General features: G+C 45.0%; 1 protein-coding gene and 1 non-coding gene across 3 annotated transcripts in view; both read left to right on the forward strand.

Annotated features, from left to right (window-relative positions):
- Window positions 1-16,176, forward strand: part of UST (uronyl 2-sulfotransferase) — a 385,158-nt gene that overhangs the window by 293,167 nt on the left and 75,815 nt on the right. For both annotated transcript variants that reach the window (XM_032485118.1, XM_032485117.1), the window contains exon 5: window positions 1,733-1,886. In XM_032485118.1, the coding sequence (XP_032341009.1) occupies window positions 1,733-1,886 (154 nt within the window). The remainder of the gene's footprint in view (window positions 1-1,732; window positions 1,887-16,176) is intronic.
- On the forward strand, window positions 13,648-13,751 carry LOC116665555. Its single transcript, XR_004322213.1, has one exon. It is a non-coding gene; the product is annotated as a U6 spliceosomal RNA (small nuclear RNA).

Genomic DNA, 16,176 nt, shown 5'->3' on the forward strand with positions numbered 1-16,176 from the left:
GCTGACAAGGGTGATGTTGGCACGGCTAACCCTGCTCCTGAGCAGTGTGTTTTCCAAGTTGGTGTATTCGAGAAGCCCAGTACAGCATTCACGTGTCCTGGTGCCTGAAATCACACCATTGGAGAGTCATTCCTTTTTGTTCCTTTGGATTCTTCTCTCTGAAGATTCTCTAAAAATGCAGAAAACAAACAAAAGAACTGGGGACAACATTCTACAAATTAATACACAGGAAAGAATTGGTGGCTGGTTGTGTTCACTTTCATCTACCATGGAGCCCTGGGATATTGGCAGAAATTTACAGACTTAGACGTAGCCTCCCATGGTGTCTTAGAAGCCACCATGTCTTCACTGGTTGAGCACCCACTGTGGGCCATGCACTGTTCTAAAGGACATTGTTCCTGGCTTCAGGAGACCCATAGTCTGATGGGAGAGGCAGACGTGTTCCCAGGGCTGGAGAGAGGGCTTGGGCCAGAGGAGGGAGGGGCCCACATGAGGATGGGAGGTAATCACAGAAGGATGTGGTGGTGATACTGGGCTGGGTTTTTGTTGGTGGGGGGAGGATGGGGGAGCTGGGTTTTGAAAGGTGAAGTGGCTGCCAGCTGGAGAGGTGGGGGCAGTGTCATGTCAATTTGTTTTCTCTGAGCTCTTTCTGACCCCTGACAGAATGTCCTGACATCCTCGTCAGAAGGTCACGGGGTGAGAGAAGCCTGTGGGTCCCTCAGGAGGTCCCCAGTGCAGGACCTCTGCCCAGAGCCCAGAGTGTTCTCCCAGACTCTTCAGGGTCACTGCTTTCAGGCAGTTCGAAGAGAAGGGGGAGGAATCCTTAAGACAAATTCAGCCAACCTAATCCTTTTGCTTGGGGAAGGCCTCGCTCTTGGGCCAGCATTCAGTGCATTTTTATAACCCCTTTGTGGAAGAAACTGAAATGGAACTTGTAGATATTTGTTTTATTTTTACCTAAAACCCTTTGCCATCATTTGAGGATAAATATGCTGATTTGTGTTGTGTTCATGAGATCCCTTACACTATTACTTTTCTCCGCTCTGGACTCTTCTTTCCGTGGTTCAGAGCACAGATTCTGGAGCCAGGCTGTCTGGGTTCATATCCTGGCTCAGCCACAAGTTACTCAACCTGCTCTCTGCCTCAGTGCCCCATAATTATGGCTTTTCCTTCACCGAGGCGCTGTGAGGCCTCAGTGACTTGGTCACAGAGCACTCACAGAGGGTGGGCGGGGAGCACGTTATAAAGCTTGGCCATTATTACCCACTTCCTGTAGAGCCCTTTACCCAAGACTGTGTGAATTAGAATGTCGAATGAGTACCATTTCAGCCAATGAGGCAGTCAGGATTTACCAGTCAGTTGAAACATTCCCCGAGGGCCAGTGGGTCTGTGCCAAACCCTGGGAATATAAAACCCAGTACAGTGTGGCCCTGCCCTCAGGAACCTACAGCCTCATGAGACATCAGGCCGCATCTCTACCTTCACGTTGACAAATACCGGGGTTTGTATGGTGCGGACTGTGGAGCCATCTCAGCGGGTACTGGACAGGCCCTGCCTGTGTGGTCCTGAGCGCCCAGCGGAAATCACTGCTTGCTGGTTAAGTTGCTCGCTGGGACCTGAGCAGATGGGGCCCTCTGACGATGTTACCTAGGGGGAGCCAGTGTCTAAGTGGGCTTTATTTTCCTCCAGAAGTGATGGCCTGTAATCAGTTCCACTTTTGTGTGCATCTTAGGTTTGGAGGAGACCAGCCTGTCTACATCAACATCATTAGAGACCCTGTCAACCGGTTTTTATCAAACTATTTTTTCCGTCGATTCGGAGACTGGAGAGGAGAACAGAATCACATGATCCGCACCCCCAGCATGAGGCAGGAGGAGCGCTACCTGGTAAGTCCTGTTGCCTGGAGGAGTGGTCCCTCCCTGCCTGGGAGCAGCAACGCGGGGCCGGGGAGCTCCCCCACCTCCCGTGGCACGTCCACTGAACTCCACGTGGCGAGGGCACGTCCTCAGGGAGCAGGTTTTCGCCGGTGAAAAATTAATTTTCCAGATGACCCAGATCCTAACAAACATTTTCTCAAAAGACTTTCTAATCTTGTTTTCCTCAGTTTCTAGGTTTTAAGTCCCAGAAAAGAAATAATCTTTCCCAGAGAACCCTGACCAGCACGATTTTTGTTTTTGTATTTTGGGAATTTCTCTTAAAAGGTTACAGAGTACTTTCTCATACCTCATCCCATTCAATTCCATGACAATCCCCTGAGGGAGGGGCATTTTCAGATAAGGACCCTGCGATTCCAAAAGGATGTGGGCACAACCATGAATGACTGTCTTCAGGTCCTCTGATTCCCAGTCCGGGTTCCTCCCACCATAACACAGCAGAATCAGACCATCTCAGTAAAATTTGTTTGCCTTTTCTGGACCTTGTTTTGGGACCCTGAGCTCCATAGGGATGTTAATTTTTTTTTTTTTTAATTGAACTATAGTTGATTTACAATGTTGTGTTTGTTTCTGGTGTACAACAAAGTGATTAAGCTTTATATATATATAAAATCTTCTTTTCAGTTATAGTTTATTACATGATATTGAATGTATTTCCCTGTGCTATACAGTAGGACCTTGTTGTTTATCAATTTTTTGTAGTAGTTTGTATCTACTAATCCCAAACTCCTACTTTATCCCTGCCCGCCCCTTTCCCGTTTGGTGACCTTAAGTTTTATTTCCTATGTCTATGAGTCTGTTTCTGTTTTGTAAACAAGTTCATTTATATATATATTTTTAGATTTCACATATAAGTGATATCACATGATACTTGTCCTTGTCTGGCTTACTTCACTTAGTATGATCATCTCTAAGTCCATCCATGTGGCTGCAAAGAGATGTTAATTTTGATTGCACTAATTGTTTCCACAGCTTGGAGTTGGTAACAGATGAAAGTAGTGTATCTTTCAGCCAGCACCAAATAAAAGATGCGTTTATCATCAGTTTGTGATCTAGATTGACAAAAGCTTGCTGAGTAGCTTAGAGCCTGGTGTTAAAGAGGCTGAAATTCTGTTCCCTGTGTCCGAGACAGCTCATCAGGTTCATCCTGGGCTGTCAGGCACAAGCAGAAAGGGAAGAAAGTATTGAGGGATCCGTGCAGATCTGTTGCCATGGCTGGCGTGTAACACGGCGCCTACGCCCACTGCTGATGTGTCCGCAGCAGCATGCTGGAACTGAAGAGAAATAGCGTTACTCACAGTTCCAGCACAAGGCCAAAACTTCTCTTTCCATATTTGATTTTAAAAAACATAATAAAAAGTATGGATTTGGAGGATAGGGCATTTTTGGATAATGTCACTTTCACGTCTTAAAATCCACGATTAGAGTGAGAAAACCGGGATGCGCGGAAGTTTGCACAGCTAGTTACAGGTTGGCCAAAGCACATCACTCACCAGCCAGTATCTGCTCAACTACCTAATGCTTCACTGAAATATTTTGAGGGTAGATTTTTTTTTTAAGTGGCTTTTACTTTTTTTTTTCTTTTTAGTTTTTGATGCAAAACTCTAATCTTTTTCTTTAAACTACCTATTATAAATATGGTTCTGTATTTTTTATTCAATGACTAGCACATATTCAGAGTATAGAACCATTTACTAGAGGAATAATGTCTTTATAGTTTGTATTGGATCTTGCTTAGCAATGATTTTTTTTAAACATAGAGCATATTCCATGTAATCAAAATACATTACAAACTTTCTGACTCAGTCCAATACTACAAAAGTTAGAATCAAGTTTTAGCAGAAGATGCTGAAAAACCGAAGATATGAAAGCAAGTTTTATGACTCCTGCTCTTCAGATATTACTGTACCTACCTAATACTAATTTACCTAATAAGTAAGTTCATATTTACCAGAAGGTGAAAAGTGATTCGGATAAACAAGAAAGTGGAGGGGCAGTCCTGAGAATCCAGTGGGTGGGGACAGGCTGCGATGTTAATAAGGAGATCAGGGAAGGTGTTGGATGTGGCATGTGAGCAGAGATTAGAATGAGAGATGGTGTTGGTCACGTGGTCGGCTGGGGGCCCGCAGCTCCAAGTCGAGGGGGCAGCTGGAGCAAAGGCCTGGAGCATTCACATGTACTGCTCATTCAGAAATCAGCTGGGAGAACAGTGTAGCTGGTACAGAGTGAGGGGTGGGGACAGGGAAGTGCAGCTGTTAATTTAGAGAGGTAAGGCTTAGAGGTAAAAGATCATATAAGGCCTTGTGAGTCACTGCAATAACTTAAAGTGAGTTGGGAAGTAGTGTGAATAACCCCAAATCATACGCACCTTAATCAGTGATTCTTTCTCCTGAATCTCCACTAGAAAGCTGAGCCCTCCTTTCAGCAGGGGATGTGTCATCTCATCAGCCTTCTAACATCCTCAGCAATTCTCCTTCTTCTTTCTGAGGGTCAGGACTCCTCCCTCCTGCTCTAGACCTGTATCTGTCTGATGCCTGGGTGCTTGTTCTGAATTCTCACAAGCGTCCTCACACTCAAAGTTTCCATGGGCTTCTATGGAAAAATGGAGTTTGTGGGATGGTCACCCCAAAGTTGCGCAGTGCACAACCTCCACAGCTGTACAGGGAGGTCCTGATATTCTTTGGTGCTCCCACCAGGTTCTGTGCTGACTGTGTCATTTCTCTGGGTGATATAATGTCTTTACTTCTCTCCTCTCCTCCCAATAGCCTATAAGCTCTTTGAGGACAAGATTAAGATCAGAGTTCCATGTATATATCTCTGGTACTCAGAAGAAGGGCTGAAATACTAGAAGCCTCAATAACACTCTACTTAATAAACAACAATAAAAATAATTAATACAGTTATAATGTAGTTAATATGGAGTTCAGGGAATTTTCTAGGTTTTGCTACCCTGTCAAGTTTTTGCCATCTTGTAAATCATTCCCTATAACACAGTCTTCACACATTACACAAACAGTAAGTTGTAATCATTAGCAAAAGAAATTGTAAACATGAGAGAAAAAAAATCACTGTTTAGTTTTTTTTTTTTTTTTTAAGCCCATAAAATGTTGAAAGTTGGTAGTGGAAGCAAGTCTTACATTTTTGAAGAGCTGGTGGCTGTCTCTATGGTGTGATATGAGAGATTCTAGGGAAATTTCCCTGCCTGAAATTCTACCCTTAGAGATTTGCAGGGGCCCCCATTACAAATGTAAGCACTGTGTCCTGGGAAGGGCCTGTGTCACATGAGCTCAGATCATTCCTTGGCATGGCCCCAGCAGGAGAGCGCTGGGCTCCCCAAAGCAGCAGAGGGAGAAATCCAGGGAGCAGGGGGTGACCAGGGGGCCCCAAAAGAAACGTGACTCCTTTGTGATCTGGCTCCAGCCTGACCCTGTTAGGAGGCTGTTTTTTTGTTCAAAGGATAGTTTGTTTATTTGGAAGAAGACAGTTGATTGCCTTTTTTTTAAAAACAGCTGAAACTTTTAATTCTATCTCCTTGGTCCCATTAGACTCTTGAAGTAAAACTGCCCCCTTTCAGAGCCTGTCCTCATTTTGGCAAGCCAAGGTGGTCAGTTGTTTCACTGAAAAGGCGGTGTTGTTTGTGTCTCGCTGGGGTGCAGGGCAGCTGTGAGGAGACCGCGGTGCCCTCAGCGAGTCCCCGCCCGGGGACCTGAGAGGGGATGTGCAGGGTGTCCCCGCGCCCAAAGGGACAGGCAGGGCAGGCCACCCTTTCGGGGGACCGCACAGCGAAGCCTCTCCCTGTGCACTGCACGCACCCAGAGTCACGGGTGCTGGCCCGGATCAGGTCCACTAGTGTCCCCACATTATCCCAGATCTCAGCACTCCCAAGTCACTTTATCTAGCTGCCAAAAATCAGGCCGTTCTGCTCCTGGCCGTGAGCCTTACAGAGCTGCTTAGCATACAGCTGAGAGAGGGCTAGGGCCTCCCAGCCTGCTCGGGGCTGAGCTAATATCATCTGTGATGCTGGGTGGTTGGGATGCAAATGGAAATGGGTACAGGGATCATAGGGTTTGCAGGGTCCGCGGAGGTCATGAGGAACCTCCTTGTCTCACAGGTGCAGGAACGGGGCCTGGGTCTAGCGGTGGGGGAGGCGCCCCGCCAGGAGTAGAAGCCAGGCCTCCTGACTTCACCACCGTGTTGTTCAGTCACTCAGACCTCATGTTTTACTTCCTGAATGGTAAAGGGAGAAGAGGACTGCGTCAAGTTCCATGCTTTTTGAGCAGAATAATCCTGGCTGACACATCTTTACAAAGACATAGCTGTTAGAACAATTTTTTCCCCCAAATATCAAGTATCTTATAGATATTTCCCATATTTTCTGGAAACAATTAGATTTTCTGAAAGTTTCTATTTCTTTCCAAACCTTTCTTCACTTGTATTTACCAGAAAATAACTTTACAATAAATTATCGCTAGAACGAATAAAAAGTCAACTTTTAGCAGCCACGCTGTGAAAAGACAGTTCCCTTAGGCTCATTTCTTTTTGTCCAGGAGCCAAAAACTCAGCTCCCAGTGCAGAGGTGGCTGCCTCCTTTTTTGGTTTGCGACTCAGGAGGTGGGGCAGATCTGAACTCAGGCATATGGACAAGTCCCAACACATGAGGCTCTTCTCCAGCTAGAGTCCAAGCTGCTTGATTTCCAGGGCAGGGAAATACCTGGCACCCAGAACACTGTTAATGAGAAGGAATGTCTGCTAATGAAGAGTTAACTGTCGTGGTTTGTGAGGGAGGGAGAGCATCTCCTTCCTACTGGAGCCACGCCCTTGTCCAGTCTCTGAGTTTCCCTGAAAATGGATTTGTCAAGCTGCACTTCCACTCTGTGGGTTACACATGTGTGATTTGTGCTTGCTATTTGCCCAAAACCTGGCCTTAGAAAGTTTCGTGGTGAAGTATTCTCCAGAGATTGCCCTTGGCACTTCCAAACTCCAAAAAATGTCAATTTGGGCTCCTTACCCCAAACCTACTGCAGCTTCACCAGATGCTCCTTCACTAGATCCTCCGTTTGAAGAGCAGGAAGAGAGAGGAGGGACAAAACTGCCTCTGTGATACTGTTTGTTCATCTTGGCGATAAAGCATGGAAAGTAACACATGTTTAAAAGAAAAGATGCTTAATATACAGCTTCTTAATTCATAAAGAATTCAGTGAATCATGCTGGCCCATTTGGATTCTGGAGAAGCCTGAATATTGGCCAGCATTAGCAAAGGTTTTCAGAAAGCTATGCATTTTAATCTGCATGAAAGATTTGGCAAGCTCTGTGAGTCCTATAGCTTTGAAAGTGTATGTATGAAATACTTGTTTCTGGAAATTTCCTCTGTCCTGACCAGCTGAGGCTGTCCTGGGAATGAAACCTCAGGCTGTGCCTTCATCCCTAAAGCATCATTTTTCTTAACGGAGGAAAATGAATAAGGGATTTGGATCATCTGCTTTTTAAGTATTTCAGTGAATATCTGTGTTTTCCAAATTTTCGAAGGTAGGAAAGTAATGCTTTGTCTCCAACTAGTTCAAATTTGGCTTATGATTGCAGGCTGAGATAATGGCCCAGGACGCGGTGTACTTAAGTTTCGTTCTCAGCTGCCCTAGCTGGGTGACTCAGCTGGTGATTCAGCTTCCACGAGCCTTACTTTTCTCATCTGTTAAATGGGAGCATATTACCTTGCCTGTATCACAGGGTTGTCAGGAAAACAAACTGAACATCCTGTACAGAAGTGCTTTGAAAGCTAAATCTTTCCAAAACATGTTTTGGCATTGATGATTTATCCCCTTGACTCTGTCGGTGGCTCCACATGACCTAACAAGGCCATTTTTTCCATAGACCAGGGGACTTCTCTGGGCTGGGGAGCCAGCAGGGTGCTGTGTCTAGGGGCTCAGGCCACGCGGGGCTGTGTCCTGAAGCATCAGGTCGGCTTCTGCTGAGATCCTGGATGGCCCCACCAGCCCCCTTCTCCTGGGAATCCATTTCTAAGGAAACTGCTTCTCTTTGTTCCCAACAGCTGGAGACTCATTTTGATCCCAGCCTGCTGGCACCCATTTGTCCCACGTTTATTTACTTGGAAACCTAAGCTGGTGTAGGCACACGGTTGTAAAGTCACTGAAGCAGCTCACTCTCACCTGCCGAGGCGTGGGGAGGAAAGGTGCACAGGCCGACATGCTCTGACGCGCTGTGAGCCATGTAGAGGCGCAGAGGACAAAGCAGTCCCCACTGGGGAGAAGGGTCTTTGACACCCATTTGTCCTGAGGTGTGTTGAAAGCAGGGATCATAGGTGTTTTTAGAACCAAAGACAAGTTCTGAGGTTTAGCAGTACTTGGAGTGTCCCTGGGAGCTTGGGGCAAACAGAGAAGATGATGGGCATAGAGGAAGGAGAGGCAGGAGGAGAGCAGGAAACAACAAAGAGATTTTGGAGAGGAGAGGCAATGAGAGAGTGGCCAGCTTAGAGCCTGCGCGAAGGGAGAACAGGATGGTACCAGCCGCCACCTGAGCTGCCTGCCACCAAATAACCACAGCGATGTGTGGCATGACGCAGGTCAGTGGAATAGGACCTCCCTCAACCCCCTTTTATAGACTAGGAAGGCGGCCCCGAGAGGCTAAGAGGCTAAGACCAAACCTCGAATATGAGGATGTGTGTTAGGCTGCTTTAGTTATCAGGCGCTCAGATCCACGCAGGTTGCCTCGGGAAGAGAAATGTGAGAGTAACTTAAGGATGTATCTGGTAATGAGGACAGAAGTACCACAGCTGCCAGCAAAGACCAGGAGATGCCACGCAGAGCCCGGCCACATGGGGAGAGCAAGAAGCAGAGTACCGCCCAGCCTCACTGTGGGAAAGCTAGAAGTGGTTCAGGACGGGAGCCAGGTCTAGTGACTGGGTCATCTTGGCGCCCAGACTGCCCAGGGGTTCCCAGCTCCCCATTCTGTGATTCAACCCTGGACACACTTCAGCCACTCGCTCTGCGCACCCCTCTGTCGGGGGCCTTCCCGTCTACTCCCATGCTGCCACCCGGGGGTTCTCTGTAGCTCAGAGGGAAGGGACAGGATGGAGCCACCTCCCTGTCTGGTGTCTGTGTTAGTTTCCCATTGCTGCTGTGGCAATTTACCACACACTTAAGTCACTTAAACAACCGAAGTTTCTGATCTTACAGTTCTGTAGGTCAGAAGTCTGACACAGCTCCCACGGGGCTAAACTCAAGGTGTTGGCAGAGCTGATTCCTCTTTGGAAGCTTGAGGGGAAGACCTATATCCTTGTTCATCTAGGTGGTTGACAGAATCCATGTCCTGCGGTTGTAGGACTGAGGTCCCATCTCTTGTGGGTGCTCAGATGAGTGCCATTCTCATTCTCTAGAGACATCTATGCTCCTTAAAGCGTGGCTTCCTCCCTTTCTCCATCTTCTAAGCAACTGGTGATGGATTGAGTCCTTCCTGTGCTTCACACCTGTCCCCCTCCTTCTTCCATCTGATTTCTCTCCCCAGCTGAGAAGGGTTCTCCACTTTTAAGGATTTTTGTGAATCCGTTGAGCCCACCCAGATAAGCTAGAATAATCTATCTGAAGGACTGTAACCTTAGTCACATCTGCAGAGTCCTTTATGCTGTTTCAGGTCCCATATCCACAGACCCCAGGGGTTAGGGTGTGGACACCTTGGGGGTCTATTGTTCTGCCCACCACAGTGTCATTTAGGACTGCAGGGACTGAGAGGACTGTGGAGGGGACGTGAGCATGACTGGCACTTTGAAACCTGGCCTGTCCCAGCCACAGCAGGGAACCCACATCCACTTTCCACTGTGGCATGCTGCCATGCAGTGGCACCAAACTATGGTTTTCCTGTCCCTGGTCTCCAAAAGCAAGGGGCCAGTCATACTTTTTTTTTTTTTCACCTACTAGTGACTCATTCATTCATTGATCCATTCACTCATCTATTCATTCAATAAATATTGATTTAGTTCTTTCTGTGTGACAGGCACAATAATAAAAACTGGAAATAAAATGTTGAACTAAAATAGACCCTATGTCTGTCCTCATAGAACTCAGAGTCCTACAAGGGAGACAGTCATTAATCCCCAAACCACACAAATTTATGCAAAATAGTAACTGTGTTGCAGGATGTGACACTGTCCAGGCATAGAATGGGCTAGTTGACAAGTCTAAAGGTCAGAGAAACGATGGCTGAACTAAAATCTGAAGGGAAAGAGAAGGAAGAACATCCAGACATCAGGAACAGCACATGTAAAGGTCCTGTGGCAGGAAGGAATGCAGTGAAGAACCAGGGGGAAGAACCAGGGAGACTGGAGCAGGGTAAGCTGAGGGAGGAAGGAAAGAGTTGAATCCAGTAGTGTAGGCAAGCAGGGGTCGGGCCCCAGAGAACTCCCCAGGGCCTGTTAAAGAGGACTGGGGAGACACTAAAGGATTTAAAGCAGGAAGAGGGGTGGGGGAGTAGATGTTTACATGGGATCCTGAAACTTACACTTTGGAAAAAAAGTTACTTTAGCTTCAGTATACAGAGTAGAGAAGGGCTTGAGTTAATCCAGTGAAATGGACAGATCAGTTAACCCAAGGCTACTGCGGAGATCAACTGGGAGATGAACAAGCAAGGAGCAAGTATTTATGGAGCAGGAGCAGCTCCAGTCAGGGGCAGGGTTGGCTTTGGAGGAGCATTTACAAATGAGAGTAAGGCTCCTCACTGCCTTTCCAGTTGCTAAGTGCCTGGCTAGCAACAGAAGACCCAAACTTGAAAAGCTTAACACTAACAAGGAGAGATAGTAGCTCAGTGCAGCAGCGCAGGAATGGGCATCGGCTGGGATATGTTTAATCAGCAAGAGAATGGTGCTGACACTTACAGGAGAGGAAAGAAATCAGTGAGAGTTGGGGTCATTGGAGGAGGCTTCCTGGACAAAATGCAGGCTCACTCTTTAGGGACAGATGCAAATTAAAGCAGACGTAAGGGTCAGGAGGACCGTAGGAGTGGAGCTTTTGTGCAAAAGCCTGAGAGCCTGAGGCTGACTGCATGGTCAGCCTCCCAGCTTGGCTGGAGCAGAGTGTTTAGGGAGGCAAGGAGCTTTGGGACAGAGAAGCGATTCTCCAGATGTCCCCGAGGAAGCTGCCAAATCAGGTTTGCCTGACCTACTCTCTCCGTAGAAGGTCCCACCAGGAGCATCAAACCCAAGGGCTGCCAGAGCACAGCCAGGTGCATCCCGCTGGCCACCTGTCAGCTGAGCTCATCTGCTCCAGACCCCCACCCCTCACTGTGACTCAGCGGCCAGCTGCAGCTGCCTCCTGGCTGGGGTGGCGGGGGTGGGGGGTGCTCAGCATTGCACCCCTGCTGGGACAGGTGGCTCATATTTATGAAAGTGGTGGGTCTCAGCCTGGTCACTCATTGGTATCACCTGGGAGGCTTTTAAAACTACTGCTGCCTGTGTCCCACACCCAGAGATTCTGGTTAAATTGGTTGGGAGTGGAAGCTGGGCTTGGGGATTTTTTAAAAGCTCCCAACGTGATGCCAACATGCAGCTAAGGTTGAGACCTACTGAGGAATCCATTCTCAGCTGTATTAGCAGGAGCTGTTTTTACTAAGAGATGCATCTCCTGAGTATCTTCCAGAAGCTTACTTTCTGTATCCTCTGCACATTTGGGAAAAGCTGTATTTGCCTTCCTCTCAGGAATTTTTTTATTTGTTAGACTTTTAATTGGCATGTGCAAATAAATGCCATTAAGGGAGTTTGGCAATACAGTGCAAGATTTGTTGTATTTATGAATGCTCTGTGTAGGTCTTAAGTCAGGCTTTCTTTTAAATTCAACTGGGTAATATTTATGATACAGAAACCAAAGAGTATATTATACTGTACATTTAAGATCTCATTTTAGGAAGCCATGCTTTTGGGCAATAAAACAGAGGGTACTTTGATGAATAAAATATTTTAGCACAAGGACATCTTTTTATTTGGTCAACAGAGGCATTTGGAATCCATTGCCATCTTTCCAAAGAGACATGTGTCACTCTTCAAATGCAGGCCAGTTCATACAAATACATATAAATGCTGAATTAAAAGCCATGGTTGAATAGATCTACACTTTAAATGCAGTCAGGAAATGTTCTTTAATGCTTTTTAAATGCAGCCAGGGAGCTTGCTATTCAAAGAAGTTATGGGGTGAAGTTTTATATAAAGTGAAAAACTAATGGCTCGATTTACCTGTGTTAAAATTTTGAATTTCATACCCTACATTTGTTTTTCGGAACCCGGCACACCTCTATAGTTGTCCCCAATTTGCTTTGCCAAATTGTAATATTTTTTCACTGCCCAACTGTTTTACACACACAGTATAAATTCCCCAAAGACAGAATGACCTCCAAACGCGTTCTTAAAAACATTTTGCAAGGTCTGAAGACAGACAGGAAAAATACGTGTAAAACATCTAAGAGATTTATTGGAATCTCAGCTTGAATTCTGATTGCAAGCACTTATGAAAATGTCAATATTAACATGAAATAGCTGGCAGTTTTTCTAATACATGTAAATTGAATTAGATAGTGTGTAATTGGAAAAATGCTTGCTTTGCTCGGGCTCTCTCAAAACAAGTCTTAGAATCTGTTAGCTGCAGCAGCCTTGCCCTCTAATGGCTGGAAATTGAAGGACAAGGCTGAATACTCTTGACTTCAAGGAGGATAGAAACGAAGCAGAGAGAGTGGCAGATCACTTGGCACCACGTCAGGAGCCTCTTCCCAAAGCGAGGGGCATGATGTAAGTGTCGGGGTGAGCATATTCTTAAAATGAGGCAGCTAGATGGGGGCTGAGGGATGGGGATCTGATGGGATGCTAAGTGCCTTGGAGCTTCTGGGCCAACTTCAGTAGAGATAGGTAGTATAGATGCCCAATCTCCTGAAATACAAATGAGAGGTCAGACTCACCTCGTAATAGTGAAACATTTAAAAGCCTGGAAAAGTTATAGAATAAATAGCCAGGCCTGGAAATTGTGATGGTCTTGGCTTAATAAATTTTGCAGAGCACACTTAACAAGCCACTTTAGTTCCCTTTTATTATTGACTAATGAGTGTCACAGACAGGGTAGAAATAATACCAGCAAATGTAGTTTGTCAGGAATTTAATAGGAAGTTTGATTTTATCCCATGTGACATTTTCATTGATCTAGGAAAGCAGCCAGGAATGAATGGGGCAGGTGGGGGATTGATTGGCTATAAAATTGTGCAACCTCTAGGCACAGACCACTTTTTTCTCTGACCCTAAACCCATGCGGATATTCATAATTAAATGAAAGAATTTTAACCAAAACCTACTCAATTTCCTGACAAATAAAGCTTTTTAAAAATGGCCCTGCATTTCATATTACAAAGTAAAATCATAATGGAATTGTATCAACATTCAGCTAAGTGTTTCTATAATCTTTTTTTTTTTTTTTGCATTGAAGGAGAATGTTACACTGGTATGACTTATAGTGAGATGGTTGCCCCTTCACTGTTCCTCAGAGTTTTAAATTCCAATTTTGAAAGAAACTGACTTCTTGGAGGAGGCTTGTGAAAAGAGTCAGCAGATGTATAAAAGAAAGTTATCAAGTGCAGTGAGAGATGGAGGAAACTTTGTTGACAAGGAAGTCTCAGCTATCATTTTGGCATTCCATTTCTGACCACTATTGATAAATAAAAACCCTGTGAGATTGTGCTCTCTTTGGCAGCACATATACTAAAATTGGAACGACACAGAGATTAGCATGGCCCCTGCGCAAGGATGACACGCAAATTCGTGAAGCGTTCCATATTTTTTTGACACAACATCGTAAAATGATTATAAATCAATAAAAAATGTTAAAAAAAAAAACCCTGTGAGATTAAGAAAAGTGATCAAAACTAAGACAATTAAGATTAGCCTCAGCCAACCTTGATTACTGCTAATCTTTATTTCTCCAGGGAATTATTACTGGGTGTGAATTATATTTTTTTAAACATTTTTTAATTGAGTTATAGTCATTTTACAATGTTGTGTCAAATTCCAGTGTAGAGCACAATTTTTCAGTTATACATGAACATACATATATTTATTTTTTACTTGCTAATATAATGTATTTTTTATTTGTAAATATATATTGCTTCTTAACTCCTTCAAATTATTTCACATTTGTATATGTCCGATATTTTTAACTAAAATTTAATTCTCTCAGATGACAAGACATGATCACCTCTTTTAATCTTAGCACCCTTCACAGCTCCCTGGCCAACACCCAGTCCAACTCTCAATACATACTTAACAAATGTGGACAGAACACCAGAGTTTGCCTCTTCTGTCCACTTGCATGTGCAACCTCCATATATCTGGAACACCTGCAAAGTGCCAGCACTGCGATGGGAGTAGCTGGGGCAAGATGAGCAGCGGTTCCTACTTTCTGCCTCTGCCACACACAGAGAAACCCATCTGTCTCCTCCTGTATTCTGTTACTAATGAGTGATACCCCCTGTCGGTTCAGTCACCCAAACAAGAAACCTTGGAGTCATCCTTGCCTGCTTTCTTTCCTCAACTCCCCAACCCATTTGCAGTTAGCCACTAACTTAACCTGGAATCCTCCTGAAAGCAGCGCCTGAGGCAAGGGTTTGGGAGAAGGGTTTTAGAATTCAGGCAGTGATCTGAGGAATAGGAGTGGGGAACTGGAGAGAGAGGGAAGGAAGGAAGGCCAATACAAAGGCGTGTCCTCATGTCGGTCACTCCCACAGAAACCAAGGGTCAAGGCTGCCAGGACTCCCTGAGGACAGTGTAGAATTCGCCCTAGAATGTTTCTACTGGAGGAAAGAGGATTGCATTTATCCACTGCTTTCATCCTTTGTTGTCAAGTTCACCCCATGAAGCCTTAACTCCCACACATCTGGGCTGTGCACACATGGGTGCCAGGTGTGCTCTTGTGGGTATAGCACTGGGAACAGAAAGCGAGGTTGCTCTCAGGTTGCTTCTACGTGAGTCTTGTGGCTGCAGCAATGGCTAGAGTGAAAAATGGCCAAGAGGACGGGAGGCAGGGCAGAAGAGTGTCCAGTCCAGCTGCCAAGCCTGTTGGTTCTCCCTCCTTGACTCCTCTCAGACCATCCACATCAGGCATCATCAGTAAAGCCCTCCTCGTGTCCCACTGAGTATCTGCAAAAGCCTCATAGCTGGGCAGCCTGTCTCCAGTTCATCTCCCACCCCACAGTCATAGTGTCCAGTGTGCAAGTCTGACATCATCCTTCCCCTGCTTAAAACTCTCCAGTGTCTTTCTGCTCCCCAGGAGTAATGTTAGCTATCAATATTATTATAGTATTATCATAATTATTTAATCAAAAAGCATCACAACTGCATGTGACTCTACAATCAGCTCAGTAGAAAACTTCAGTGAAAAAAATCACCTCCCCCCAAAAAAGAAGCATCACGAACCAAGAGCGGAGCTGGGTCGATCAGTGAACAGCATAGGAAAAATGCAAGTGAGAATGAGCCCGTTCTGGAAACACGATGTGAGAGGTGTGGTTTGGTTAACATTTATTTATTTAGGAAAGCAATAGATTATTGAGAGTCTTAAAAGCCACAGAAAGGACTTCAGAATTCGTCACAGAAGGCAGGACTCACTGAGCTTCTTGAGCAAGGAGTTAAATGACATGGAGCGAAACGCTGCTTCTAAGTTGTGTATTACAGGAGAAAGGTCTTCTTCCCTCCGAAGCTATTAAGGAAATTCCCCATGGTGTTTCCAGGGGTTTTGTTGTAATTCCTATTGTTTAATACAAAATCTTTGATAATCCAAAATTTAGCTTGCTGTCAGGTGTGACATCAGTCCAGCATGTTTTTTTTCTAGATGGTTAACAGATTATCTCAACAATACTTATAGGATAATTCTTTATTTTTCCACACCAAAGTGTCACTTTTATCATATGATAAATTCTTATTTTTGGAGGGATCAATTTTTTGTCTTTATTTTGTTCCATTGATCAGTGTCTTTAGGTACAATAATAGCACATTATTACATATTATACATGTGTGTCTGCTTGTGTGTAAACTAATATATAATTACACAATATACCATAATACAATTAATACAATTGTGTAATATATAATAACTGTTCTATCATAAATATTTTATTATCCAGTAGGATCTAATCTCTTTTCATTACTCTTCCCCCCCAATTGTCCTGGCTCTTTGTCTCTCTTGATTTTCTATAGAAACTTTAAAATCGGCTT

This window comes from Camelus ferus, chromosome 8 (assembly GCF_009834535.1).
Source record: "Camelus ferus isolate YT-003-E chromosome 8, BCGSAC_Cfer_1.0, whole genome shotgun sequence".
In the NCBI taxonomy this organism is placed as follows: domain Eukaryota; kingdom Metazoa; phylum Chordata; class Mammalia; order Artiodactyla; family Camelidae; genus Camelus; species Camelus ferus.